Source organism: Leucopleurus acutus (assembly GCF_964270905.1).
Source record: "Leucopleurus acutus genome assembly, chromosome: 20".
Taxonomy (NCBI): Eukaryota; Metazoa; Chordata; class Mammalia; order Artiodactyla; family Delphinidae; genus Leucopleurus; species Leucopleurus acutus.
In genome coordinates, this window is record NC_139162.1 from 19,837,223 (window position 1) to 19,864,990 (window position 27,768).

The 27,768-nt window shown below is 53.3% G+C and overlaps 1 protein-coding gene across 2 annotated transcripts; it reads left to right on the forward strand.

The window, feature by feature from the left end:
• Positions 1-1,267: 1,267 nt before the first annotated feature.
• On the forward strand, positions 1,268-27,768 carry TK2 (thymidine kinase 2; the record flags this gene model as incomplete). 2 transcript variants are annotated; one of them, XM_082863238.1, is made up of 10 exons in its annotated part: positions 1,268-1,382; positions 2,625-2,662; positions 7,009-7,083; positions 9,453-9,506; positions 12,050-12,139; positions 14,364-14,437; positions 21,577-21,665; positions 22,239-22,318; positions 24,785-24,865; positions 25,993-27,768. In XM_082863238.1, 10 exons carry the CDS (start codon positions 1,268-1,270, stop codon positions 26,089-26,091), a joined length of 795 nt encoding a protein of 264 aa, XP_082719364.1. In that variant the 3' UTR covers positions 26,092-27,768. The 2 variants fall into 2 exon arrangements, with proteins under 2 accessions (XP_082719364.1, XP_082719365.1); XM_082863239.1 differs by lacking the exons at positions 1,268-1,382; positions 2,625-2,662 and adding an exon at positions 1,822-1,966.

A 27,768-nucleotide genomic window follows, 5' to 3' on the forward strand; every position in this document is an offset into this window, starting at 1 on the left:
GTGTCTGGGGTCTGCGTGCTTGTGGGCAGCATACCGTCCTTAACCATTGACTTCTCCCATCTGATGGGGGTTTCAGTATCTGCAAAACAGCTCAAAGATACTGTCGTGTATATCGCTTGATGGGGAGCCAGGACTTTGCCCCAAGTCTGCACTATTGTTTCTCTCTCCCTCTCTCTTTTTTTTTAATTGTCTCTCTCTCTCTCTCTTTTTCTTTTATTGTTTCTCTTGACTGTTTGTTTCTCCTTTGTCTTGCATCCCCTCCCTTCCCTAATTAGCAGCTGCTTGAATATGCCAGATGGAATTTAGGGAAGGTCATAGAGGCTGAATGAAGCCTATTTCCTGTAATCAAAGAGATGGGGCACATAGAAAGGCTTTTGTGCCCAGGAGCCCCACAGGATCCTGCTAAGTATCACACCCAATCTAACATAGAAAGGAGCTCTGAAGATCTGTACAAAATGAAAGACTTTTATAGGCAGAAGGGAGCGAGAACAAGGAAGTTGGTTATTGCAAGGTTACTTTTCTTTAGGGCATGCCAGGGGGTCTATCAGGCAGGTCACCTAACTAGTGCTGATCAGACGAAGCCTGATTGACTGGAGAGCCAAAACTATAATTAAGCCTTGGTTTGGTGAATGGGGCTTAGCATAAGCGACTCCATTTGGGGCCTGTTCTCGTTTTTTTTTAAAATAACTTCCTGAGGGATCTAATATATTTACAGTCCAGACCCTGGAAATGTCAAAGTTCAGAGGAAAGAGTGCTGGCTGTGAAGCAAGATAGATGAGCTTGAATTCCAGCTCCACCCCTTAATGAATGCTTCTGATCACTTTTTACGAGTTACCTAAGTTTCCAAGGATCAGCTAAGCCCGGAGAATGGGATTGACAATATCCACCTATACGGTTGTTGGGAAGAATAAATGACACCTTGCGTGCCAGGTGCCTGGATACAACAGATGCTCAATTAACTAATCTCCAATAGTTAATTAACCAATCAGTCGCTGGTGTTATTGGCCACCCATGCCCCGAGTCTTGCCAAATCATGGGTTCATTCTAACAGCGTCTCGTTGGCGGGAAGATTTCCAGGCTGCAAAGGGCGAACCCCTCACCTTCTCGGAGAGAGGGTGAAATGAGACGGGGTCTCTTTAAGAGCCGGCAGGGCGGGGCGGGCGCGGGGCTGGAGGCGGTGCGCGGAGGCGGGCCCGGTCGCTGGGCCGCGCTTTCGCCGACGTGCGCCGGAAGGAAGGTCAAGCCCGGTGGATTCGCCCGCGGGGCAATGCTGCTGCGGACGCTGCGGAGCTGGGCTTCCTGGGCGCTGCGCCGCGACAGGCCCGGGAGCCCCGCCTCCAGCCCGGGGCTGCCAAGGGCGCAGCGTGGGGCCTGGCCTCGGGGTAACGCGTCTCTCCGTTCCCTTTGCTGGCGTCCCGGAGGCGGCCCTCAGCCCCACTCCGCGCCCTCAGCTCGCGGAACCTGCCTGAACCCGAAACCCCTTCTCCGAGGCGCCGGGATTTCCTCGGTCGGCCTGGGGGGAGGGGCGGGGCGGTCGCTGGCTGGTGTCCCAGACGCCAGCCGGCAGGGAGCGGGTGGGGCCTTGGGGCTCCGGGCCCAGCTCTTGTTCGGAGCTGGGGAGCCCGCTAAAGAGCGGAAATAACCCCCCTCCCCCACGGTTCCTGGGCCCATTCTTTGGGCCTTGGGGGAGATGCCGGCGAGCGGTGGATGGGTTAGGCTCGGTGCGCTGTTTCTCCCGCTGGGAGTGGAGATCCTCCCCTTCAGAAGTGAGAGCCCCTGTTGTGGCCAAGTTCTGGCGTTCTTTGGCCTCGGGGTGTTCAGTGGCACCTGAGAACCCCTGTGGGGTGGGTGGGCCGTGATGTCAGCCCCGGGCCTGCAGGAGAAGCCTGAGTCCTGTGCTGAAACCCACCCCTGGGTTTCAGTGGCCCACCCGCCAACCACTCTTTCCCCGGAGCTACGAGTGGAGGTAACTCTGCGTTTTAACTAGCTGGACACCCATCAGTGAGGATCATAAATATAAAATGTGTGGAAAATGGAAAGCAGAATATACTAAGTGACCAAAACTGAGCACAGCTGGGGCCCTGACGTGCCAACAGGACCCCGGCGGCAGTTTCAGTGTCACACAGGTAGATTGCAGTGGTAGGCCTGCCTCCGTCCACCTAGGGAGGGTCCCAGGTGTCACTGGAAAACATTTTTAGGCCAGGGATCAAGCATAAAAATTACTGTTTTTGTCGTGGTTTAGAAAATTAGGACAAAGAAGAGTAAGCTATTTTTTAAATTTTTTGAAAAATTTCTTTATTTATTTATTTTTGGCTGTGTTGGGTCTTCGTTTCTGTGCGAGGGCTTTCCCTGGTTGTGGCAAGTGGGGGCCACTCTTCATCGCGGTGCGCGGGCCTCTCACTGTCGCAACCTCTCGTTGCGGAGCACAAGCTCCAGACGCGCAAGCTCAGTAGTTGTGGCTCACAGGCCTAGTTGCTCCGCGGCATGTGGGATCCTCCCAGACCAGGGCCCGAACCTGTGTTCCCTGCATTGGCAGGCAGATTCTCAACTACTGCGCCACCAGGGAAGCCCAAGAGTGGGCTATTTAAAACTAAGTTAAAAAATTGATTTCCTTTCTTTTCTAGATAAAGGTAGAGAAAATGAAAAAGAGAAAAAATCAGTGGTAAGTCTCCCTCTTATGTGTACTCTTTCCAGTGTAGGATTATATATGTGTAATAAACACACACGCATAATACACACATGTTTTGAGGAGGGGAGTGAAGTTTTTTTTAACTATGTGCACATAGTTATAAAAACGAATACAAGAGGATCTCCAGGGATAAGGAAGTCTGTCTCCCCTCCTGGGCCCCAGACTCCCTCCCCAGAGACCACCTCTGTTACTAGTTTCTGGTATGTCCTACCTGAGAATCTACACAGGTGGGAGAATACATGTATTCATAGCCTTTAGGTGGATTTGGACTATTAGCTTGATGAATGATTACAAAGAGATTTGAAAAGTGGAAGTTTAGTTTGACTGGGTTTGTGGGTGGCAGCCTGGCTGTGAGGGCAGGTCTGCTGACCGCTGCCCCCAGAATACCAATGCTGAGACTGGTGGGTGGGGGAGGGATAACAGAGAATTCATGGGGGTCCACAGACAAGGGTTCCACCAGTGCAGTGACTTGGAGGTGCTAGCTCTGGGGTGGGACTGTGGCTGGTGTGAGGTTGAAGGTCAAAGGAGGGTCAAACTGGACATGCCCATGGGATGTTAAAGACTTTAGCAGGCTGCGGTGGGGAGCAGTATCTCGGTCACCGTTGATCCAGAGGCTCAGTTCCTTAAGGGAGCTACAAGTTGGTAGATATGGCTGGAAAGGGATTTGCTTGGAGGGTGTGGGCAGGAGTACCTTGGCTGGGATATGCAGAAGGCGGAAGGTGTGGGGAGGCCCCCTGGGGTATTTGGGGTGATGGAGAGGGCCTGGGAAGGAGTGAAGTCACACGGAGAGGACTGGTGATGAAAACGCTTGAGATTTATGGAAGTTTGGTGAAACTAGAGGTGGGGTGGGGTATGGCATAGGCATCATAGCAGGGGGAAGGGGTTGGTAAGTTGAGCTGGATGGGAACTGATGCAGTATTGTACTATTAATTATTAAGCTAGCATTGTTGTGAGCCGGGCCTGTCCTAGGTGCTTTCTGGGTGTGGTCTGTTATCCCCCAGACACACAGTAGGTGGTCCATGGGAAGTGATGTGGAGCCTGCGTTCAGGCCCAGGGCTGCTCTTAGTCATTCAAATCCTCTGAGTTCCTGTGTGGACCTGGGGACCTGGGAATCCAACAGCCCCTGTTGTTAGTGAGCCTGTGGTTGGATGGGGGGGATGGCAGTGAATAAGACAATGGTGGATCTGGAACAACAGGGAGTCGGGGCAGGGCTTCTAGAGGATGATGACTGAGGGGAGACTTGAGGCCTCCTGGGAGAAGGAGGAGAGGGCGAAGCAGGAGTGTTGGAGCAGAGGGAACTGCAGGGGTAAGTCACAGAGGGATGAGAGAGTGAGGCTTGTGGCCAGTCCCAGAGAGGTGGCTGGGGAGGGCCTGGGGGTCAGGAAACAGGACCGGAGACAGATCCCAGCTCCCAGAGCCACTGAAAGACTTTACCCGCTGTGATCTGGTTTGCGTCTCAGGAAGAGGTGGTGGACCATGGATAGGGGATGAGGGACCTGGCCGGGCTGGACTGGAGGGGGAGAGGCCAGCAGGGAGGCTGCTCCCACAAGGAGGGTTAGAGACCTTAACTAGGGGCCAAGGAGACAGGCCAGGTTCTGCAGGTGAGTAGGAAGTGGGGCCCAGAAGTATTGCTGAGTTGCTGGGTGAGGAGAGAAGATATCCAGGGCCTTGAGGGTGTCTGGGTGGATGGTGCAGCCTTTCCTGAGGACAGGAACGGGAAGAGAAGCCATATGTGGGTGTTGGGGGGTGATAAATTGAGGTGCCCATGGGACATCCCATGGGATTGGACAGGACAGGGAATATCTGGGCTGAGCTGCAGCTGCGAAGTGAGTCACCACCACAGAATTACAAAATAAATTCCAAAGTCGGGTTAAAAAGAAATGACTGATGTTTTCAGGTGAACAAAGTTGGAACAGACATTTCCTGAGTGAATTTATTAATGGCTAATAAACATAAGAAAGTGCTCAACCTCCCTAACAGAGAAAGAATGCTTTGGGAGATGGAGTGATGAAAGCTGTGGATCAGACCTCAGACCTGGTTCCAGTCCCAGCTCTGCTCTTGGGGGTGGATAAGTCCTTAACCTCTTAGAGCCTCAGTTTCCCCATCTGTGCAAATATTCATAGCTGTGATTGTTGTGAGGATCAATGTGACAATGTTTGCAAAGTACAGAACCCACAGGGGCTAATTTTATAGACATTATTATTATTAACAATGAAATTAATGAAGATTTAGGATGGGATATGCCCAGCATTGGCACAGTATGTTAATAGGCTCACTCTCATCCTTCTAAAAGGGGTGTGAATTGGGTCAGCATTTTGGAGGGTAATTTGGCATCATGCATCAACAGCTGTAAAAACTCACTTATCCTTTGATGCACTGATTATATTTCTAGAAGTCTGTTGAAGGGGATAATCAGAGCCAATGACAAGGATTTATGTACAGGAATGTTCACCACAGCACAGCTTATCATATCAAAAAAATGGGCGTCACAACACAGTTTTATAATAAAAGTAACTGGACAGAATGTAACATCCAACAGTAGGGATTTCAATAACACGTTCCTTGCAATGAACAGGAAAGAAACAGTCTGTGCAGAATGATGTCTAGGTTGAGCTCTTTTTAAATATCTAGGAAAAGTTGTTTCCTTTAAAGAACAACAATAAAAATAAAATCCACTGGTGCCCTGACGGGGTCTCCCTTTTGCACATTCACTGTGTTTTCTTGTGCTGAAGGAGTAAGCTGACAGGGAGCCCGGATTGGAGGGCCAGGCCTCTGTTGGAACTGCGATTGTCCGTCCAGCTCTCCTAGGTAGCCGTTAGGATCAAGGCAGGAGGAAATCTTTGCAGCCAACTGAGAGAGAGTCCAGTTGCTGACGAGAGTTTGTAGAGGTGAGGCAAGGTGAGACAGCCCACCGTGCCCCTGTGTTTTATGCAGGGTGTGACTGAGGCTCCACTGGGGTCGTGAGAAGGGAGTTGCCAGGCCTAGGTGTGAATTCTAGCTCTTTCCCCCGCCAACCCTGGCACCTGGGGCAAGTCACTTAAGTGGCCCACGTTTCTCTGTGGGTGCTTCCAACCTGGGTGTAAAGGTCACTGTGCAGCAGGACAGGTCCCCTCTGGCTGTGTGTACCCCAGGGGACATGTAATATGTGTTGTCAAGGGCAAGTTTGTCTTCTCACATATGTGGAAATGCCCATTTCCTCTCGTGGTCTGATGGAACCAAAGCCATTTGGCCCGTGTCACCAGCAGTCCTGGCTGAGCAGCGTTTTGTCAGAATTGCTGGGCAGCAGATTCAAGGGTCCCAACCCAGAGTCTGATTGAGAGGGTCTGGGTGCTCCGCTGGTGCTTCTGGAGCAGGGTGTCTGTGGACCACTCGTTGAGAAACCCTGCCGTGGGTCCGTGGTACTCAGCTTCCTCCATGTTGAAATCACCTGGAGAGCTTTCCAAGGTACTGAGGCCTGAGTCCCACCCTGAGATCATGCCAGAATTGGCCTGGGTTGTGGCTTCCTTTTGTGGATTCTTAAAAGTTCCCAGGTGATTGTAGCACATACGTAAGACTGAGAACCACAGCTTCAGTTGCTTTCTTTCCCTGCAGTGGGGAACTTGTAGGAGGCTCCTTGTCTTTCTTATGGGTAGACTCCTCCCACCAGTGCCAAGACAGCCCCTTCCCCCCAGTACACTTAGTGTGAGCAGAGTGAACGTTCAAGCTCTACTCCTTGCCTTATGCCCTTCTAGACCTCATTTTTCTCTTCTGTGAAAATGTTAGAACCCGCTTCTCAGGTTCTGGCAAGGTTAAGTGCAGGATTGGTGTATGTTGCCCATCTTAGTCCTTTTCTCCCGTCCTCATACCTTCCAGTCCACGGCCAAGCATGTTTTTCTGCACAGAGCAATGCATTAGGTTCTAGGTAACGTACACACGCTTCCCATCCTTAAAGCCATTAGGTTCTGGTGAAGGAGGCAGGACATTTAGGCCTAAAATCTAATCGTCTGAGGAGTTGAGCTAGGGAAGGGCAGAGCTAGCGCGGCCGAGGGCAAGCTGTGTGGGGTCTAGGGGTTGACCTCAGGGAGTGTCTGTACCGGAGGGCAGTGGCCTGGTGGCCAGCAGCGGTGGGCCTGGAGCCTGCCACTGAGGGGAAGGATCGGGTGGTTGCTATTACTAACAACAGGACCCTGGGGGTTTCCTCCAGAGGGATTTTCGTGTACACACTGGAGTCTTGGGCTGAACCAATTACGCTGTTCACCTGAGCCCTTCCCTAGAACTTCTTCCTGGTATTCCCCCAGGCACTCGATTTCTGATCCTAACATGCGTTTGTCTTTTGCTAGATATGTGTCGAGGGCAATATTGCAAGCGGGAAGACAACGTGCCTGGAGTTCTTCTCCAACACAGCTGACATCGAGGTACAGCTTCCACGCCAGGTTTGAAGGAAGCTGCAAAAGCTTGGTGCATTTATAAAGGGTGCAAACCGGACCTGCCCTATAGAAATGTTGCTGGGGGAATGCGTCCTGTGTGAGAGGAGGGAGAGGCCCCTTGGAAGCTTGTGCCTGGTTTTCCCCCAGGTTTTGCTCCACACACCCTTCTCCTTGGCTGATTCTGCTCTGTCACCTCTCACTGTAATAAATCTTAGCTATGAGTATGACTATATGCTGTATCCTGTGAGTCCTCCTAGTGACTCCTCAGACCCGGGGAGGCGGGCGTCTGGGGGACTCCCGACACACCTGTCCTGAGCTGTGTAACTCTCGCTGACACTTTAGAAGCACGTGTATTCTCACTGAACACCTTGGAGCCAATGTACAACAACAATACCGTCAGCAAGGAGAGTGAACAGCTAATGAGGGTAATACTCTATGTCAGGCACTGTGTTGAGGCATCGTTATATTATCTAATTGATTTCATTCTTACAGGAGTAGTCTCTATGAGACAGGTCCTGTTATTACTTCAGTTGCAGAGGAGGAAGCTGAGGCTCAGTGAGGTGACATGGCTTGGCCAGGGTCGCATGGCTAGTGCGTGTGATGCCATGTCCCAGCCCAGGCTGTCTGCTCTGGGGGCCATGCCCTTGTTTGCCTCTATAGTATGCAGAGCTTTTTTGGCTTTAGGAAAACCACCCAGCCTTCAGATCTCAGCTCTGCTCTCTGACCTCCCCAGCTAGGTTACCCTCCATGGTGTAGGTTCTTCTGGCTCCTCTGTATCCTTTTTGTTTTGTTTTGTCTTGTTTATTGTTTTTTGGTTTTTTTTGTGGTACATGGGCCTCTCATTGTTGTGGCCTCTCCCGTTGTGGAGCACAGGCTCCGGACGTGCAGGCTCAGCAGCCATGGCTCACAGGCCTAGCCGCTCCGCGGCATGTGGGATCTTCCCAGACCGGGGCACAACCCCGTGTCCCCTGCATCAGCAGGTGGACTCTCAACCACTGCGCCACCAGGGAAGCCCTGTATCCTTATTTTGTACTACTTCTTGGGGTTTGAAAATATGTGTTGCTTTCTGTGATGACCTGATTAATGTCTGCTTCCCCAGTAAGTTTAAAGTTGAAAGCATGAAAGCAGGGCTGGGGTGGTTTTTCTCTTGCTGAATCCTTGGCACCCGGCACAGTGGGTGCTCAGTATTTGTTGAGTGACAGTGCCACAGATGGGGCACAGGTCAAGGCTGCCTGTGTCCCAGCCTCTGGTGGGCCTGAGTGGTACAGCATATGCTACTCAGGGGACAGGACCAGAGTGCTGAAGACCCAGAAGAAGGAGAGGGAGGTTGGAAGGAACAGGGAATGATTCACAGAGGAAGGGATATTTGAACTGGATTCTGAAGGATGTATAGGAGTTTTCCATGTAATGAAAGTTGAGGTGAAATGAGGTGAGGTGGGCATACTGCGCAGAACAACAGCATGAGCAAAGGCACAGAGGGGTAAAAGGTGGGGGGAGGTTACTCTTCAAGGGTCCCATGCATTGCTTTCCTTTGGTCTCTTGTGACCTGTGGCACCTACTCACATGGACTTGAAGGTCCACAGAGGGATCCGGATATTCTCAAAATCTTGGCCCCAAGAGCACCATTTACTTATTTATTTATTTTGGCTATGCAGGGTCTTAGTTGCGTCAGGCGGACTTCTTAGTGGCGGCATGCATGCGGGATCTAGTTCCCCCACCAGGGATCGATCCCGAACCCACTGCATTGCAAGCACAGAGTCTTACCCACTGGACCACCAGGGAAGTCCCAAGGGCACCATTTAAATCCTTTCCGGCACACACCTGCACAGCTTAGGGAGGCTACTAAAGAAACAGGACTCTTTGCCGTCAGTGTGCCCAACACAGAGATCAGAGGGAGGAAAGGGAGGCGGAGCATACTGCCAAGGTCGCTGGAGAGCCCCCAGGCCGGAAGCTGGGTGCAAGCTGCAGCCTGAAGTGCGAGAAGCAGCCTCCCTCGTGGCTTCTCTCACCTCCCTGCCTTCCTGATGTGCTGGGCAGTAAGGGGCAGGGTGGAACACGTGGAGGGGGGATTGGGAGAACCCACTTGCCCTCGGGAGCTCCTGTGGCAGCAGGAGAAGTGGCGTGTGCATATGCTCATATACAGGGGTGGGCAGAGTGGTTCTCAAGTCATTTCTCGAAGCTGCGCCTGGAGCCACATCTGCATGGAGTTGTGGCCTCGCAGGGAGGGTTGCTCCACTATTTTGGCCCACTCTGGGCGCCCAAATCTTGACTCTCTCCCCGATCCCACCCCTAACACGAGCTTTCACAGAGCTCAGAACTGAGGAGCAGCAGCTCTCTGATGTTTTCCTTCCTGACAGGTGTTAACGGAGCCCGTGCCCAAGTGGAGAAATGTCCGAGGCCATAATCCTCTGGTGAGTGTGGTGTTCTATGCGTGAACCGCCAGCTGCCCCTTAAGTGTGCAGGAGCAGCGCTGCTGGTGCCTGAGCCTGCACCCTGTCCAGGCGTGTCCTTGCTCTTCGCTGGGTGGTGGGGGAGAGGGAGGGGACAAAGGGAAAATGGCGGCATGTCGATGGTCTGAGGTCAAGGTTCTTTGAGGCCTGGCTGGGCATGTAAGGAGCCCAGGGACCTCCTGTCAGCTATCCCAAACTATCCCAAGTGGTCGGCCCCAGCTACCGGGGGGTCTTTCTCCTGCTGCTCATTCTTACCCCACCCTCCCCTAGAAGAAACCCAGGTCTCCTCAGGCCTAGCCCCCCAGGACCTGTCCCTAAGTAACTAGCTTCCTTGGTAAACCTCTGATTGGGGTTTGCACTTGCCAATGCCCAGGGGCTGCCTCAGGCTCACCCTGAAGCTACCAGTCTGCTTTCCCAAGGGTGGACCTAGCAAGTAGGGGCTGTAATGTGCCTGTGCCCCTCCCACCTCCTTCCCGTTCAGAAGGCTCAACTCTGGCTGCTTGAAAGAGGTGGGTGGAGTCTGGGTCCTGTAAGAGTGAGCTCAAGAAAGGGATGCTGGTTCTGGGCTCCTGTCCCATGATGGAGGAACGATTAGTTTCGTTTTTCGGGTAAGGAAACCATGGCTGAAATAGGTTGCCCAAGGTCACACAGCTGGTAAATGACAGATCTAGGTTTGAACCTTGGACTAGGGGGAGCCTGTGCTGTCCCGTCATTTCTAGCAACACAAATGGCATCTCCTTGTGTGGGTCTTTAGACTCTGAGTTCCAGTAAGGGCAGGGACTGTGTCTAATTTGGCTCACCGTTTTTTGCTAGAACATAGCACAGTGCTGAGCACTTAGTAGGTGCTTGTTCACTGATTGATTCAGCCAGTATTCATTGCATGCCTGCCATGTGCCAGACACTATTCTAGACGCTGGGGCGGTGAGCACCTCGAAGCTTCTGCTCTGCTGGCCCTAATATCCCAGTGTGGGGAGGCAGAAGGCAATTAAAAAGTGTGTGAAATGGCCGGTGGTGACAGGAGCCAAGAAGGCATCTAAAGCAGGTAGAAGGCTATTATTTAAATAAGGCAAAACCTCTCAGAGCTTTCGAATAAAGAATCCCAGAGACCGGAAAAGAGTTTCACCTCTCAGCAAGGGGGAGAGGATGGAATGCCAGTCGTGGGCATACAAAGAAGCTCAGAAACATTCCTGTCTTCTAGGAAACCGAGAGGAACCAGGGCTGGATTGTTATGTAAGACAACTAGAGTTGCAGACGTTAGGGGTTAGAGGTGACATTCACAGGACCCAGTCCCAGTCTCAGAAGTCTGAGTATCCGTGGCACAAAGAGCATTGCCAATGACAGTTTTATAATAAAACAATAGAATTAGATATTTTTACACAAGTTTCCACTCTAGACAGAGGAGCAAGATTGATAGTTTTGTGAAAAGTCTCAGGTCATCACTTTATCTGAATCGGTTTCCTGATGCAGAAAGGTCTTTTTTTCTGCAGCTGTCAGGCAAGAGGGAGTGTTCCTCCTAACTTTTCTGAGATTCTTTCACCCGCAGTTAGGAGTTAGCAGTTTTCAATGCAGAGCACCAGAGTTTCATTAGTTAGCACCAAGAGAAAAAGAAGCAAAAATGTGGAAAAGAGCAGAATAGGATTTTTTTTTTTTTTTTTTTTTTTTTTTTGCGGTACGCGGGCCTCTCACTGCTGTGGCCTCTCCCGTTGCGGAGCACAGGCTCCGGATGCGCAGGCTCAGTGGCGCAGCCGCTCCGCGGCATGTGGGATCTTCCCGGACCGGGGCACGAACCTGTGTCCCCTGCCTGCATTGGCAGGCGGACTCTCCGCCACTGTCCCACCAGGGAAGCCCCAGAATAGGATTATTAGCAAGTGGAACATGGAGCAGGAAGTATTTTGTATCTACACGCAGTAGAGAGTGATTGAGGGGGTGGATTCTGTTTTAGAGAGGATGGTTGGGAAGGCATCTCTGACAAAGTGACATTTGAGCAGAAACCTAAACAAAGCTTGGGAGGGAGCAGTGCAGGTGTCTGGGGGAGAGTGTTCAGACAGAAGGCACAGCAGATGCAAAGGCCCTGAGTTGAAATCACACTTGGGTGTTTGGGTAACAGTAAGGAAGCTCATGTGGTTGGAAGCTCACAGAGCCAAAGGAAGAACGGTTGGAGACAAGAGAAGATGGAAGTGATTGTCTAGGGCCCTGTGGGCCTTGGTAAGGGCTTTGGATTTCATTGTGAATGCAGTGGGAAGCCAGGGAGAGTCCTGAACAGGGGAGTGATGATAACTGGCTCCTGTAGTATAACAGGCTCACTGGTTGCCGGATAGAGAGCAGGCTGTAGGGGCTCAGTGAACATGATTGAATGCCTGAATGATTGCTCCCTGGGACTTTATATAGGCTTCTATTATAGCTGTTCCCAGGCTGTCCTGTAACTGCTCCAGTGTCTGTCTCTGTCCACTCTGTGACCGGGCTGGGAGTCCTACAGATAGAGCACTGCATTCTCCCCTCTTTAGGGTCTGATGTACCAGGACGCCTGTCGATGGGGCCTCACGCTGCAGACATATGTGCAGCTCACCATGCTGGACCAGCACACTCGTCCCCAGGTACATTTCAGATGCTTGGTTTCAACCTTCTTTTTTTTTTTTTTTGTGGTACGCGGGCCTCTCACTGTTGTGGCCTCTCCCGTTGCGGAGCACAGGCTCCGGACGCGCAGGCTCAGCGGCCATGGCTCACGGGCCCAGCTGCTCTGCGGCATGTGGGATCTTCCCGGACCGGGGCACGAACCCGTGTCCCCTGCATTGGCAGGCGGACTCTCAACCACTGCGCCACCAGGGAAGCCCATGGTTTCAACCTTCTTAAACACAGTTTTCTTCAAATGAGTGGCATGTGGTTGCCAGGAAGGGAAACCTCACAAGGAAGCCCCACTGGGCCTTCAGAGCTGCTCAGCCTTCTCTGTCTCTGGGGTGAAGGTCTCTGTTCCTACAGCTCTCTGAGGACCAGCCTCCAGTGCCCCCACCCACCAACCTCAGCTAGTCAAGAACTTGCTATGATGCCATGTAAGCCTGAGTCTTCATGACCCGATCGCTCCTGGGCTCAACTCCCTTTAACTCAGCTCTTCTCAAAGTGTGGTCCCTGTACTAGGAGCAGCGGCAGCACCTGGAAACTTGTTAGGAATGCACATTTTCTGGCCCCATCATGGACCTGCTGAATCAGAAATTCTGAGGTGAGGCCCAGCAATCTGGGTTTTATCAAGCTCTCCAGGTGATTTTAACATATCCCTTATTTGTTTGCAAATTTGTTTGCATGAGAGCTGCTGATCTAACCTTCACAAGGCTTGTTCACATTCTCAGTTCAGGTTCTTGAGAGAAAGAATCTGATTGGCTCAGCTTGGGTCAGGTGTCCAGCCCTGGTCCAGTCAGGTATTGGGGCAGGTCACAAACACGGCCACTTAGGCCCCTTCCATCAGCAGGGTGTGAATAGGGGCAGAGTCTCTTAGAAGAAAGGCTGACTGAGAGATCTGATTGGCACCCGTGGTTCAGAATGGCAAGTACCACCTAAGAGACTGGCTTTGGAGGCTCTCCTTGAAGGAGACAGGAGATCCATCGGCCAGTTTCTCTGACACAGCCATTCAGTGGTTTGATGCAAGGCTGGGCACTTGCAGCCGTAGCTATCATTCTTCTACAAATCTGTCTCTTTTAATAATAGAAAAAGATATGAGCAGAACCATATAAATTTCTATCTCCCCAAAAATCTGTCTAAAAGATCCATGTCAGAGTATGGTCTGAGGTTGGCCTGCAACCTGCTTCTCCTGGGTGGGCACTCGATTGCAAATGTAAATTGTATCTAGTATATCTGAATATAACGGGCTGTGTGTGTGTTCCTCTGTTTAAGGAAATCTATCAGGAAGGAGGCAGAGAAAGAGAGATGGACAGACTAGGAAAGAGGAAGAGAAGGAGAGAGGGATAAATGGGGAACTAGCAAAAGATGGGCAGCAGAGAGTCATAAGTAAGGAGAGGACTGAAAAACAGAAAAGAAGGCAGATGGACAGATAGACAAATAGGAGAGTCAGGAAATTCCTGGGTTATGGCTTTAAATCAGCCTCCGATTTGCTGGTCCAGGCCCCATTGGATGCTGTGGGCCAGGCTGAGTGAGAGCAGTGTTTGTCCACTTGGTGTCAAGAGTAAGAGCACCTCCGGCTTCCCAATGGGACACTGGACAAAGGGAAAGGCCTTCTGTGGAGGGTGTGTGCATGCTGGCAGAGAGGGGCCATGTCAGTGTCGTCCTCCCTCTTCCTGGGCACAGTCCTTTCCAGTTTTGAAGGGCTGCAGTGATCCCCAGCCAGCCCTGTGAGGAGGCGGCGAGGTTGGCAGGCATGCTGGTGGGGTTCCATAAAGCCACAGCCCAGCTCTCTCGGAGCTGTGCCTCCGCTTAAGCAAATGCATCCTATTTAGGTCCATGATAATCACCACGCTTTGTGCTTGCCACCACTTTCCCGGGGGGCACTTGGCAGTTTTTCTAGCACTTCCCCAAACCCACAGTCCAGTGGAGCCTCACCCCTCCTGTGAAGGAGGCTGCTGCTGACAGGCCCTCCACCCGGCCTTGCTGCACTGACCACTGAGATTCAGGGTATGGTGTGGGGAGGGTCCAGGGCCCAGGGAGCCTAATGTGGGACACACGGTTCTCTGGTGTCCACCTCCCTCTCCTGAGGCTTCTCAATTCTTGTATTCAGCATAGACCATAGGCAGGGGGAGCAACAGGCATTCTTCAAGGCTTCCTGACCCCTTCCTCTTTGCCTGAGTTAGTGAATCACTTTTTGTTTTCTTGTAGACATTGCCTGTACGGTTGATGGAGCGGTCAATTCACAGCGCAAGATACGTTTTTGTAGAAAACTTGTATAGAAGGTACCGTAGTTTGCACAATCGATAATTTATTAAACCATTACATTTTTAGAAATGAAATTGAAACTTATTTATCTAATTGACACATACTGAGTACCTGCTGTGTTGCCACAGTAACACTGTGTAACAACCAACCACAAGGCCTCAGTGACAGACAGCTCTCCGCGCTGATGGCTCGGCTGTCCAGGGCGGCCGGCCCGGCGGCTCTGCTGACCTTGGCTGGCTCAATGATATGTCCAGGGGTTGGCTGGTCTGGGGTGGCCCAGTGAGGGTGACTGGGGTGACTCATCTCTCATCTGCTTGCTGATCCTCCTTCTGGGACCGGCAAGCTGGCCTGGGCATTCACATCTCATGGCTATGGCAGATCAAAAGCACCGTAGTTCTTTTCAGGTCTCTGCTTCACGTTCGCTAACATCCATTGGCCAGAGCAGGTCACACCAGCCCACCCCAGTCTGAGAGGGGGCAGGGCCCTGTGGGTTACATGGCAAAGTGGGAGGAGACAGGGAGGGGTGAAGATTCAGAGCGACTAGAGCCATCAGTCCAGCAGTGTGCATGCTATTTGTTGTGGTTTCACTCACAGCTGTCTTCTGCCCTCATGGGAGCAGACTCTGTCACACAGACCTAGCTGGGGGGGCTTCTGGTGGCCCTCAGTGCTGTGGCCTCAGAGGTGTGGGGTCCTCCACTCCTGCGCTCAGTTGACTGTTGATGTTTGGGGGTCTTGGGGAATGGGCTGCAGCTTCTCTGCGTCTCCCTTCTCGGTAGCTTTGAGCTTCACTCCCTCACAGAGCTGGTCCTGTTATCTGCCTTCCACTCTCTACACCCTGCCTCCCTGTTCCCTCCCATCTGCAGCTGTGGTCCCAGCCTCCCTGTCTAGGTGGGTTGAGCCTCTCATTCTTTTTTTTTCTGTTATTTATTTTTGGCTGCGTTGGGTCTTCGCTGTTGTGCGTGGACTTTCTCTAGTTGTGGCGAGCGGGGGCTACTCTTAGTTGCAGTGTGTGGGCTTCTCATTGCGGTGGCTTCTCTTTGTTGTGGAGCACCGGCTCTAGGGTGCACGGGCTTTAGTAGTTGTGGCTCGCGGGCTCTAGAACTCAGGCTCAGTAGTTGTGGCGCACAGGCTTAGTTGCTCCGTGGCACGTGGGATCTTCCCGGACCAAGGCTCAAACCCACGTCCCCTGCCTTGGCAGGTGGATTCTTAACCACTACGCCACCAGGGAAGCCCCTCTTGTTACTCTTAATTACTTCTTTCTGTTGGTTTTCTTCGTGGTATTCAAGACAACTTCTAATTAGGTTGAACCGTATGAAATTATTAGCACTTGACCAATTTTGACCTACAAAAATGGCAGTTCTGGGCTTCCCAAAGGGGGGGCCCAGGGGGGCCAGGCCATCCGCCACTTTGGTTTCAGGGAGATGAGAGAAGGCAGTGCTCCTCAAACCCTTTCCCTGAAGTCTCCAAAGGCAGAGAAACGCTCACCCAGGCGGCCGCTTCCCTGCAGGTTTTCCCAGCCTGCGTACCCGAAGCAGCCGGCTAACTAACTGGAAATTTCTTTGAAGACTTCTCTTCGAAGTCTTTGCATTCTATCCCATAACATATCCCTGTGATTGTAACAACTGGTGTGCTCAGCATGTGGCTGGGAGTCCCCCTCACTCAGCCACACTCCCCAGAGAGCCCGAGTTTGGGCGGCAGAGATCCAAGGGCAGGAACACCAAGAGGCACCTTCCCAGTGCAGGCCATTCACTTGTGGGACTGGTCCAGCTTACCTGAGAGTAGGCACGGCTCATGTGGTTGAGGGGCAGGGCAGGGACCCGTGGGCAGGAGCTGCAGTCGTTGTCCTTCCGTTTGAGCCCTCCAGGCAGCACTGAGCTGGGCACTGTTGACCACATTTGGCAGACCAGGAGCCACGTGGGGTTCGAAGGCCTTGCTCCTTCCTGGTTGGGCAGGAAACTGACCGGGGGGCTGACCTGCACCCTGCTCTGTGGGGCAGCAGTGAAGGAGGAAGTGGTGAGACATCTAGATTTCTCTCTGTAAGGCCAGAGGCTTCAGGCCCAGGGGAGTTCCCAGTGTGCTGGCTCCGGGGGACCAGGCCTCTGCCCCTTTCCACCCAGGCCCTACACTCAGCTTCTCCCACAGACTCCGTGCATCTTGTTAATGCACCCATGCTGCTTCCAGAGTGGGGCCCGAGAGCCTGCATTTGTAGCAGAAAAGCACCCTGGGTAGCTATCATCCTGCTGGTTGACGTCACACTTGGAGGGGCAGCCTCCGAAGAAGGCAGCAGCCAGGTGGCCCGCAAGGGGCCGTCTGTGCCAATCATGGTCCTTTCCCCTGGGAGTTTTGCCCTGTGGCTTCCTTGGGGCCTCACCTGGGCCTTAGGGGTCGTTGAAAGCAAGACCTGCGGGCTGTCTTTGTGGGGGTCAGTGGGGCAGGTGGCCAGCCAGAGTGAAAGTTCTTCGTGGAGCAGGATTTCCTCAGCTTCCTGCACCACCTGCAGTTTCTTCATTTCACATTTGTGGCTTCAGATTTTGGTTGTTGGGGGTTTTGTTGTATTACCTTTGTTTTCAGGGTCTCTGGGTGTATTCCTCGGTCAGGAGTGAGGCAGCTGTAGGCCAAAGGTTTTCTTTTTGGAGGCACAGTAAACGGTATTTCTAGCCAGAGCTAAAGAAGTGACAGGTGGGAGGAAGGGTAGGATGTGGGCTTTCTTCTTGGTCACTTTCATTAGAAACCCAGCTTCTCTCCATGCAGTGGGCCTCCCACAGTGAAGTGGTGCTGCGAAAGTAGATGTTTCCATGCCCCCCAAATACAGATTACCATCATTTTGAGCCTAAACCACATGACGCCTAGAACTGGGTTTGGCTGGATCCTTTGCTCATAGCCAGAATAGGATGTTTTGGTTCCCAAAACTTCCCCTGTGGAAGTTCAGCTGGGTACTGGGAACCACAAGACGGCTTGTGTGGGGACAGCCCTTACACAAGGCAGGGGGTGCATGGTTGCTGCCCCTTCAGCCTTGGGGTTGGTCCTTCTCTCTTTCACAGAAGCCCTTGCAGCCTTGGCTTGGAATCTGGAGGGACTGGGATGGAAGGAAGTACGGTAGGCGTGGCTTTGCTGTCTGCAGTTGTAGGCTCGGGTGCCCAGAAAAGTCCACATTCTGCAATTCTGCACCCCCCAAAGCCAGATTTCTGGAAGGGCTTTCTTGCCTTTTGGGCCTTGGACAAGTGAGGAGCTACTCCAGGGAGAGACCCGCCTCTTCCGCCCGCATCCTCACCCCAGCGAGTTTGGGGTGGGCAGAACATACATGCAGTTATGCCACCAGGGGTTAATTGCCAACAAGGAAGATTCTGGTTCCACAGTCTCCTTAAAGACTTAAAGAACCTGAAGGACTTCTGAGGTGTGGGCACTGTGCTGGAATGAACAGCTGAAGGTGGCGAGAAAGACTCAGGCAGCTAAAGCGGCCACACAGGCCACTGTGTGGCCCGACCCTGTGGGCTAATTGAACACAAAGGTTTCACAGGATTGCCTGGTTGGTGTTTTCTAAGAACAGAAGGAAGGCAATTGCATGGGGCCCAGCTGGGGAAGTGACACACTGACTCACCTGGGGCTGTGGGTTGCCGACATCCATTAAGGCCCTGCGTTTGGAACAACAGGCGGGTCCTCCTGCTGCCCTGATGGGCCCTGGGACTTGGACTCCTCCTCACTCTAGGCCAGACTGGGGACTCACTGCCTGTGTCATGGGCCTGCGAGCGGTGGCTTTCCTCAGGCTGAGGCTAGAGAGACACTGGACGGGCCCAGGGGCAGCCCCCTCAGCTGACAGACAGGGCAGGTGGGGTTGGGGCACGTGGTGCAGCCAGGAGCGTATGGCTTTGGGGGCCGCCGAGGGCCAGGCTTCAGTCCCTGGCTCAGAGCTGGGCTGAGCTTCTCTGGGCCTCAGTTTTCCTCATCTATAACTTGGGGCTAAAATTGACCTCACAAGGTCTTGTGAGAAACAAAAGAATGTCATGTGCACAAGGAGGCTGGCATTTGAGTGTGTGATTTCAGTTTTAACCCGTGCTCTCTGGGCCTCGGGGAGGGCGGCAGCAAACCGTGCCAAACAAAACAGCAGGATTCGTGTGGACTCAGGACCTCAATTTTGCCCCCCTAGGATAAGGGGAAGGCACCATGAAACCCCCTCAGTCCACCGTTGGTTGGGTCTGCAGAGAGGTGCTGCCCTCTGTGTGTTCTGTGGAAATAAAAGCAGTGCCTTGGTGGTGGTGCTGGGCGCCCCATTCTCGAGGCAGACAAAGGAGGAGCCGGGCAGATTCCTAGGAGGAAAACTGCAGATACAGATAAAACAGCGCCCGCTGCCTGACATGCCTCAGAATCACGGAAGGCAGCTTCCGTTTCCTCACTCCGCTCAGCCGGTGGCCAGTTGTCCTGGACCCCCCAGCACATGGCTCCTGGCAGTCTTGGAAGGGTTTTCTGGAGGTCTGCCTGCTGACCCTGCCCTCAGGGAGGCTGCCCCGGAGCCGTCTAGAGGACCTCTAAGGAGAGCATCGGGAAGGGAGGACCTGCTTCCTCCCAGGTTTGCCTGGGCCAGGTGAGAATGGGAGGTTCCTGAGCCCCCCAGGAGGTGTCCTAAGACCATCTGGGGCCGATTTCCAGCAGAGCAGCGGCTCTCAGGCCCCAACGCTTTTTATGGTGTCGGTTGGTTTGGTTTTAGTTAACACTGTGCTACCTGTGTCCTGAATTGTGACTCAGTTCGGTGGCCACAGCTAAGGGTATCCTCCCAGCTCTGGGATTTGACAGAACCTCCCTTGAGCCTTACAGACACCGGTGAAGTCCTCAGGGGCAGTCTCACACCAGCTGTCCAGCGTCCATGACGTGGGAGGCTGTTGGGCAACTTTCCCTCCATGTGTGCTGCTCACTGGCCCACACCCTTGAGTTGCCAGTCTGTGCTGTGTGCCCAGGCTGCGTGTTTGGTGGAGTGAGTGGGGCTGATCAGCAGCTTCTTTTTGGCAAATCCTCATTCCCTCGGAGTCAGCTTTGTTCCAGAGAAGGAAAACATGTCAAGAAGAGTGGTTTGGTGTCTGAATATCAAATAATCTCAGCTGCAACTAACTGCAGCCCAGCTCAAAGTAGCCTGAACACTGAGGTTGTTACGGGCTGTCTTAACAGCAGGCTTTGGTGTTGGTTTCATTCGGTGGCCCTAGTGCTGTTTCTCTCTGTTTTCCTACTGTCTTGTTTGTGTCCTCAATATGATTCCCTCTTGGTGACACAATGCCTGTGGCAGAACCGGGCTTCTCATTGCTGGCCAGAGGGTGGATGTCTTGCCAGTGGCTCTCCTCTAAGCATGAGGAAGCATGGTTTCCATAAACTCCAGCAAACCTCCCTCATGTCTCACTGGTCAGGTTGGGCCCTTTGGCCTGGGCTGATCAACTCAGCCTGGCCAGCGGAGAGGACGTCCCTCAGACCAGTTGGTTTGCTCTGAAGCTTGGGCTGCTGTCAGGTTTCCCTGAACACTCAGGCCTGTGGGATGGACCCTGAATAGACCATGGGCTACTTTTAAGGAGGTAGGAGGAAAGAATTGGGGGATGGGCAACCGTATGAGCTGTGATCTCAAAGTTGTTACCTTTAGTATCTGAATTTTGGTCCCTTGTGCAATGTCCTGGGACTTCCTCCCTCTCCCCTCCCCTACAAAGCCTCCCCGACTTATTCATGGGGGCGGGTGCTGGTCCTCACACGTTAGTCTGCTCCGGTCTCCCTGCTGAAGTCTGATGCCTGAGACCCCTCAAGGCGCCGACAACTGCCCGTCGGCCCCTGCTGTTCTCCCGGGCACCCTGCATTTTCCTGCTGTTCTGCCAGGCACAGCTCTTCTGCGCTGAGGGCCTCTGGTGGTCTCAGGGACTAGGGGAGGATGTCCCCCTCCAGTCTGTGCCCCGCCCCATCGTTTGGCCCCCCAGCTTGTCATCTTCAGAGCGCCTTCCTCCACGCCCATCCTGCCCCCTCACCCAGGTGGGAGTCAGTTCACCACCCGTGGCGGGGGCAGCTGCAAACCACCCGCTCCACTGGCCTCTTTTCCCCGCCTCCCCTTCTTTAGTCAGCAGTCAGAAGACCCCCAGCTGCACACAGCTCAGGCACCTGCACTCGCCCGTAGCCCGCCTTGCCAAACCCAGTTCTGAGTGGATCCAAGATGATATTCAAGACGGGTGGAGGATGTTGAAAGGAATTCCTCTCCTGGGCCTTTGAGGGTCACCCCACAGCTGCCTGGTTTGTTTCCTCCAGCTGCTGCCCCTCCTCCGGCTCTTCCCTGCTCATTTCCTCCAGGGCAGAGGACAGACGCCAGGTCTCTCTCACTTGTGGGCTTCTTCTTCCTTTCTTTCTTTTTCAGTTATTACTTAAAGTATGTAGTAATTTTCCCCCCACCCCCACCCCGAATTGAGAACTAGTATGTTGTTAAATTTTGGAAAATACAGAAAGAGATAAAGAAAAAAATGTCTCCCATAGTCCTACAGTTCAGAGGAAAGCACTGTTAACCTTTTGGTGGTTTTCTTTCCAGTCTCCTTTCAAAATGTGTGGATGAATACTCTTGAAAGTATGGTTGGGTCGTGCTGTATGCACAGTTTTATATCCTCCTGTTTTCACTGAATAATGAGAATTTGATTGTGAGCATTTTCCACGTCATTAAATATTATTTTATAGCATCGTCTTTCAGTTGCTGTGTGGTTTTCTGTTAGATAGATGTACCATGATTTAGTTTTTCATTATTTTTTAAATAGTGCTACGGAGGGCATCCACGATTGTTTCCACAAAATAAATTTCTAGAGGTGAAATGGGTTTGCTGTTCCACCTCCCAGCCTGAGCGCTGTCTGTGTTCTCAGGGGACAGGCTTCACAGCCCCTTCCTTGGCTTGGAGTTCAAATCCCAAATGAATTCTCCCCTCGGGCAGTGCCAAGATACTTGCTGCATTATACCATCGACCGTCCCTGGGCAGCGGGAGGTCGGGAGGTTTCGGGTCCTTGTCATCACTACCCGCCCAGTATCATGTGATTACACTATGTCATGGTTCCCTTGGCAGTGCCCTTTCAATAAAAGCAGTGCCCAGATGTTTTGGGGGAACGGCACAGCCCAGGAACTTTCTCATGGGATAATAAAACCCTTATAACTCTCGTTCCAGTGGGAAGATGCCTGAAGTGGACTATGTGGTCCTGTCGGAATGGTTTGACTGGATTGTGAAGAACATCGACGTGTCCATTGACTTGATAGGTGAGACAGTCCCTCCCTGGCCTCCCTCCCCTGGGCCCAGCGAGGAGGTGGTTGGCTGGGCCTCAAGCAGCAGGGGCGGTGGGCAGGGCCCTCACCATAAGCAATTCTTCCCCTACCTTGACTCAGCCTTCTCCCAAAGGGCAGATAGAATCTGGGGCTTTTGGTCCCTCCTGGAGAAGCACCCTGGCCAGTTCGTCAAACTGCTTTCCATCGGTCCCTTGTGATATGATGGGTTTTTTCTAGTTTGTAAAGGAGGGAGGAGGGACAGAACCTGGACCGTTACTGAGACAGGCCGGGTGCCAGGCCCTGTGCTAAGCTCTGGCAATGTACGGAACCTGTTCAGCTTCACAGTGACCCTGTGGGGCTGGTGATGTGGAAAGAGAATGAAAGTCAGGATGAGGGTCAAGATGCCTGTTTGGCCACACAGCTGGTCTGCCTCTCCTGCTCGGGGCTGCTGGTAGACGTTTCTCTCCACGCCTTGCCCACACGCCTTCCTTCCCCCTACCCCTCACTTTCACTTCCAAGCCATGAACAGAGTAATTAAGGCCACATATCTGTTTTTTAAAATCTCAGTTTATCTCCAGACCACTCCTGAGACCTGTTACCAGAGGCTAAAGATGAGATGCAGGGAAGAGGAGAAGGTCATTCCACTGGTAAGAGCCCCTTTAACCCGGGGAAAGGTGCAACTTCATCCCATCCTGGCCCCACCCTCTGTGAGATCATTGTGCTGTTGTTTCAGGGAGAGAAACAGGAACTGAGCACGTTGGAGGGTGAACTCTGACTTCCTCTGAGCTGGAGACCCTGTGCGGTGTCCAGGTCTGCTTCACTTCCTGTGGCCCCAGACTCAGTGGTGGGCACCCCCGGGGCTCAGAGGCGTCCCTTCTCCTGTTCCCACCCAGGTGTCCCCAGGACTTGTTTGGTCCACCTCCTGAAAATTGCTTGCCTTTGTGCCGTCCCCTGGATCCTCGCTAGGACGTGCCCACTTGCTCGCTGTTGCATTGCCAGTGCTTGGCACAGTGCCTGGCTGGGAGGTGAAACTCACTAGTGTCTGCCCAGTGCCTCACCCTTCTGGGTTCTGGCTCAGGGCCACATTAGCTCTAGTCAGGGCTGTCTAACAGGCTTGGACTGCTCTCCTTGCCCTGGTCTCTCACTATCCGCATCCCCCTCAGAAATCCATCCTCCACACTGCTGCTTGGGTGATGTTCCCAGTACAGAACACCACGCATGCAGTCCCCTAACCCCACCCTCTTCAGTGCCTCACCACTGTCTAGGATAAAGTCCCCACTTGTAGCATGCCATCCGAGATCCTGCATGATTGGCTTCATCCCCTTCCACTCCCTGCCTTTCATGCTCTGGCCATAAAGAACTAGTTGTGGCTACACATGCTCGCTCTCTCTCTCTTCCCCTCTCTCCCCCTCCCCTCCCCACTCCCCTTTCCCCTTTCCCCTCTCCCTTTTCCCTTTCCCCCTCCCTTCTCCCCCCTCCCCTTTCCCCCTCCCCTCTCCCCTCTCCCCCCTCCCCTCTCCCCTCTCCCCCCTCCCCCCTCCCCTCTCCCCCCTCCCCTCTCCCCTCTCCCCCCTCCCCCCTCCCCTCTCCCCCCTCCCCTTTCCCCCTCCCCTCTCCCCACTCCCGCTCCCCCCTCCCCTCTCCCCTCTCCCCTCTCCCCTTTCCCCTCTCCCCTCTCCCCCCTCCCGCTCCCCCCACCCCTCACCAGGGAGTTACACAAATGTACCTTTGCCATAGTGGTTTGTTTTGCCTCAGGTGTCACCTCCTCCAAGAAGCTTTCTCTGACCTTCCCTCTATTGTGGTCCCCCAGCCTCTGTGCTTATTATGATCACAGCCATTAGGACAAATATTCTGAAACTATTTCTTTATGTGTTTGCTCCCCATCCCTCAGAAAACTACCATGAACTTTTTAAGATTAGATCTTATTCCCTCTGCGTCCCTAGAATGTGTCCCAGGCCTTGGCACCTAGGGGTTGCTCAGTTAATATTGATCGGAATGCCCCATGTGAATGCCACTGGAAGTACACAGACAGAGGCTGGGCAAGCATTTACTGGGATATCATGGGGGTCTGAGCCCAGGATGGGCTGGACTGGGGTCCTAGAAGGCCAGTCCAGCTCCTGAGGCCCACCCAGCCTTGTTTGCCCCCGGCACCAGCAAGGTGGATTCCAGCCATGAAGGCCCAGGCCTCGTTCTGCGCAGCTGCTTTGAGATCTGGAGACAGGAGTGATTAGAGGAAGGGTGAAATGGGGCGGGGCTGGACCAAGCTGGGATGGGGCACGGCAGCTCTGTGCAGTGACCCAGAGGTTTGGAAGAAGTGACGAATCTGGAGTCTGTCCAAGTCATTGTCGAGGACATTGTCTTAATGGTTTTGACAAGGCCTCCAGGGCAAGTCTCTTGTTGCCAAGGGAGAACTTGGTGGTGGATAAAGAGGCAGCAGTGTGGTTTACCCGAGAGCCTCAGGGCTGGGAGTAAATTGCTGCTTGAGGAGGTGTTTGCCTGTGGCCGAGAGCACCGGGGCCTGCTTGTGGGAGAGTGCCATCCAGTCCTACCGGTTGCACAGGCATGGATGCCCTAGGGGTGGGTCTGGGCCTCTTTTCCCTTGCGTTTCACCTTGTCCTCCTTCTGAAGTTTGCCCTTAAGCTTTCAAGGATCAATAGGTTACAAGTTGTCTGTTGGGGTGAGAGCAGCCAAGTGGGGCTCCTGGGCCAGTGAGGGTCATAGTCCTCTTGGTGGGAAGGACGGAGGGAGGGTTCAGAGGCTTCCCAGGCCCCTGTGAAGAAACAGAGGCCCTGCTGATGGAGAAGTGGCAGGAAACGAGAGCAGCCAGGTGGGAGGATATGTCCAAAGCGCCAGAGGAGCAGAGTGCGCTGGAGGGATGGGCAGGTGGCCAGAGGAATGCTTCTGCCTGTTGCGACACCTGGGCTGGCTGACAGAGTGCTTGGCCACGTTTCTCATTGTCCACCTGAGCCAGGTTGGCTGTTGCGGGTCCTTAGTCCAAGCCACTGCCCTGTGGTCATTGACATTCACCTAACCTGCCCCTGAGACCCCTGGAGCGGAGAGGTCTTCTCCCTGTGTGCTCCCGACAGCCCTTGCATTTTTACCCCCTCCGGCAGGAATACCTGGATGCCATTCACCACCTGTACGAGGAGTGGCTCATCAAAGGGAGCCTTTTCCCCGTGGCGGCCCCTGTTCTGGTAAGTCCCCCCAACAGGGCAGGAGACTTTTCTAGAAGGAGGAGCGACTCGGGGGATGTCGGCCACTCTGCAGCTGGAGAATTTGAAAGAAGGAAGCGGGGAGGGTGGAAGGGACTCTGTCTCACAGTCCCCGTTCTGGACTGAGCCTTAGTGAGCTGGAAAGACCTGAGAGAAGGTGACCTGTCCCAGTGTCATTACGTCGGTGGCACAGTAGCATCTCAGTTATCCAGCATTGTCAGCAAAGGAGAGTTCCAGATGGCTGGAGCCCCTGGACCTGGGTTTTGGCCTTAACCGCTTGGGGTGGTGGTCTTTCTGACATGCCCATCCCTTCTCCAGCGGGTGGCAGGCCCAAAGCCTCATTGCACCTTTTCTTGGTGACCCAGGGCATCTGAAGGAACGTCAGTTGCTGTTCTGGTCTGTCACACAATGATGCCCCCTTAGGAGGTGCTGAGGTGTGTAGGACTGTTTGCCCCAGACTACTAATGCCTTTGAATTCCCGTGTTTGCTTTTTACCCTCCTTTCTCCTGCTGGCACTCACCATTTCTAACTGTGTTGATGCTTCTGCCCCATCAGTGCTTCCCCACTTCCTTGTCCCCTCGTTTTCTGATTTGCGGCTGCCAACTTTCTTTAGGCAGGCCGTTGGGTCCCTCGGACTGTTAGGAACGTGTGTACAGTGTGGGATCTGAGGGAGGGCCTTGCACAAACTTGTGTGCATGGCCTTGGAGACATCTGTCTGAGCTGCTCAAACACTGTACTCATGGCTCTTCCAGGCAGTGAGGTTGCTGGAAAGTGAGATATTACTGTACTGGATTTTTAAAGAAAATTTATTTTTTTCCCCTCATTATAGAAAAATGGTTGATATCAAATGATGATAAAAAAATCATTCATGAGCTTGCCGCAGGGACAACTATCGTGGATTCTTAAGTGAAAATATAGTTGAGAATGTGGATTGACCTAGAAACGGGAGCTGTTTGGCCCTAACCTTCCCTTTTCTCTGCCTGTGACCTTGGGCTTCCCTGCCTCTCCCTGCCTCATCCTGCCTGCCCCTGTCTCTCTCTCTTCATCAGTGAAGGGAGGATGATGTTGAGGTCAGGGGCAGCCCTGTGACCTGTGTGTTTAATTTCCAGGTGATTGAGGCTGACCACGACATGGAGAAAATGTTAGAACTCTTTGAAGAAAACCGGCACCAAATACTAATTCCAGAGGATCGGAAGCTTGGTCCATAGGATGGGGAAGATCATGCCAGAGAAATGCCCGCTGCTGCCAAGTTAGCTCTCACGAGCAGTTTGGAACAATCCACTCTCGGGAGGGCTTTCTATCTGGGCACATTTGTCTTCCTAATGGTCTTCTCTCCTTTGCCAGTGTCTTTATCCTGGGATTCTGGCCCTCGTGGGTAAATGACATGATGGGACCAATGGGTTTGTCGTGGCCCTTTGGTGTCGCAGCCTTGCATTCCCCCGGTGCTTCTCCCGGTGGTTTCCCACCTCTGAATCCCTCTAAATTAGGGAAGAGCCACCTGACTGACCCTGGGCTCATGGTCTCTAGCCCTTCAGACCATCCTCGAGGGCGAGGTAGTGGTCTTACATCCCAGGTGAGGAAGTTGAAGCTCAGACTGGCTAAGGGACTCCCCGGGGTCACACTGCCAGTGACAGTGGAGTCAGCACCATTCAGACTTCTGGTGACTCCTAAACGATCAATCTCTTGCCCCAGGCTGCCTCATCTCAAGAGCCCTGCCTTCCCTGCTGGAGAGCCCCACACGTGTGTGGGAGTGTGTGTGTGTGTGTGGGGGGGGGGGGTAGCGGGGGCAGCGGTGCATGCAGCCAGCATCATCATTTTCTCCTTATTTGAGCAGCTCCTGAGGACAGTTAGCATTTCTAGACTTTCACAAAATTGTGTGGTATTTGGCTGGAGCCCAGCGTTCAGTGGTTCACTAGCGTGAGGCTGATGTGGTACTTAACCACCTCATCATCGGGACTTCCCTGTCCTTAGGAGAATCGTGGTTTGGCTCCTGAATGGTGCTCGGTCTCCTTGGTGACGAAGGTCCTGCTTGAGCTGCTGCCGATTCCCCGGCAGGGCAATGGCCTATGGCGCCAGGCTGGTGTGCCCAGTGCTGTTCTGGGCAAGGGGCTGCCAGCCTGGCTTCTGAGGCTCCCTTCCTCCATAGTGGCCTTGTGTGAGGAGCTTCACCCTTGGAATTCCTGGGAGTTTGTGGCCCAGGGGAGAGACACAGTGGCCTTACGTCTTTTTGAAATGTTTTTCCATCCAAAGGGACACCATGGGCCCTAGGGCATGAACCACCTTTATTAGTTCAGAGAATATCTTAGCTCCGCTCAGCTGTAACAATGCACTGAAGGCACGGCTGTCTCCTAAGTCAAGTAGGAAGCAAGAGAAAGGAAGAACATTCTCTTTGGGGACAGTCTGGGCAGGAAAGTTGGGGCTGGCAAGCAAAGGCTCTTGGACCACTGGAGCTCCTGAATTTTGGAGGTGGGTGGAGAGAGCTTCCAGAAGGCTGTTGCAGACACGGGGAAGGGTTGATTATGAACTTGGGGAAACAGGCCTTGGCCTCTCCCGAGTGGTGGTTGGTGTACCTGAAGGTTGGAAGGCCTCATCCCAGCCTCTGTGTGAGTGTGGCACCTGTGCATGCAATTCTCTGACACTACATAGGTGACAGGTGCCCCGGGTGGCCTGGGCCCAGAGGCAGCGCTAGGAGGGCCGCACTCTGGCTTCCGGCCCTTTCTGGCTGGATTGACTCCTGGGCCGTGTGCACAGGGTGAGGGCGGCAGTCCGGTGGGGATGTGTCTCTCAGCCCAGATGTTGGTGATGGACCAGAAACCTGGGGGAGGCAGCGCCTCTGCTTCCAGGCATCTGAACATGCCAGGACCATCTTTGGGCCTTTGCAAACA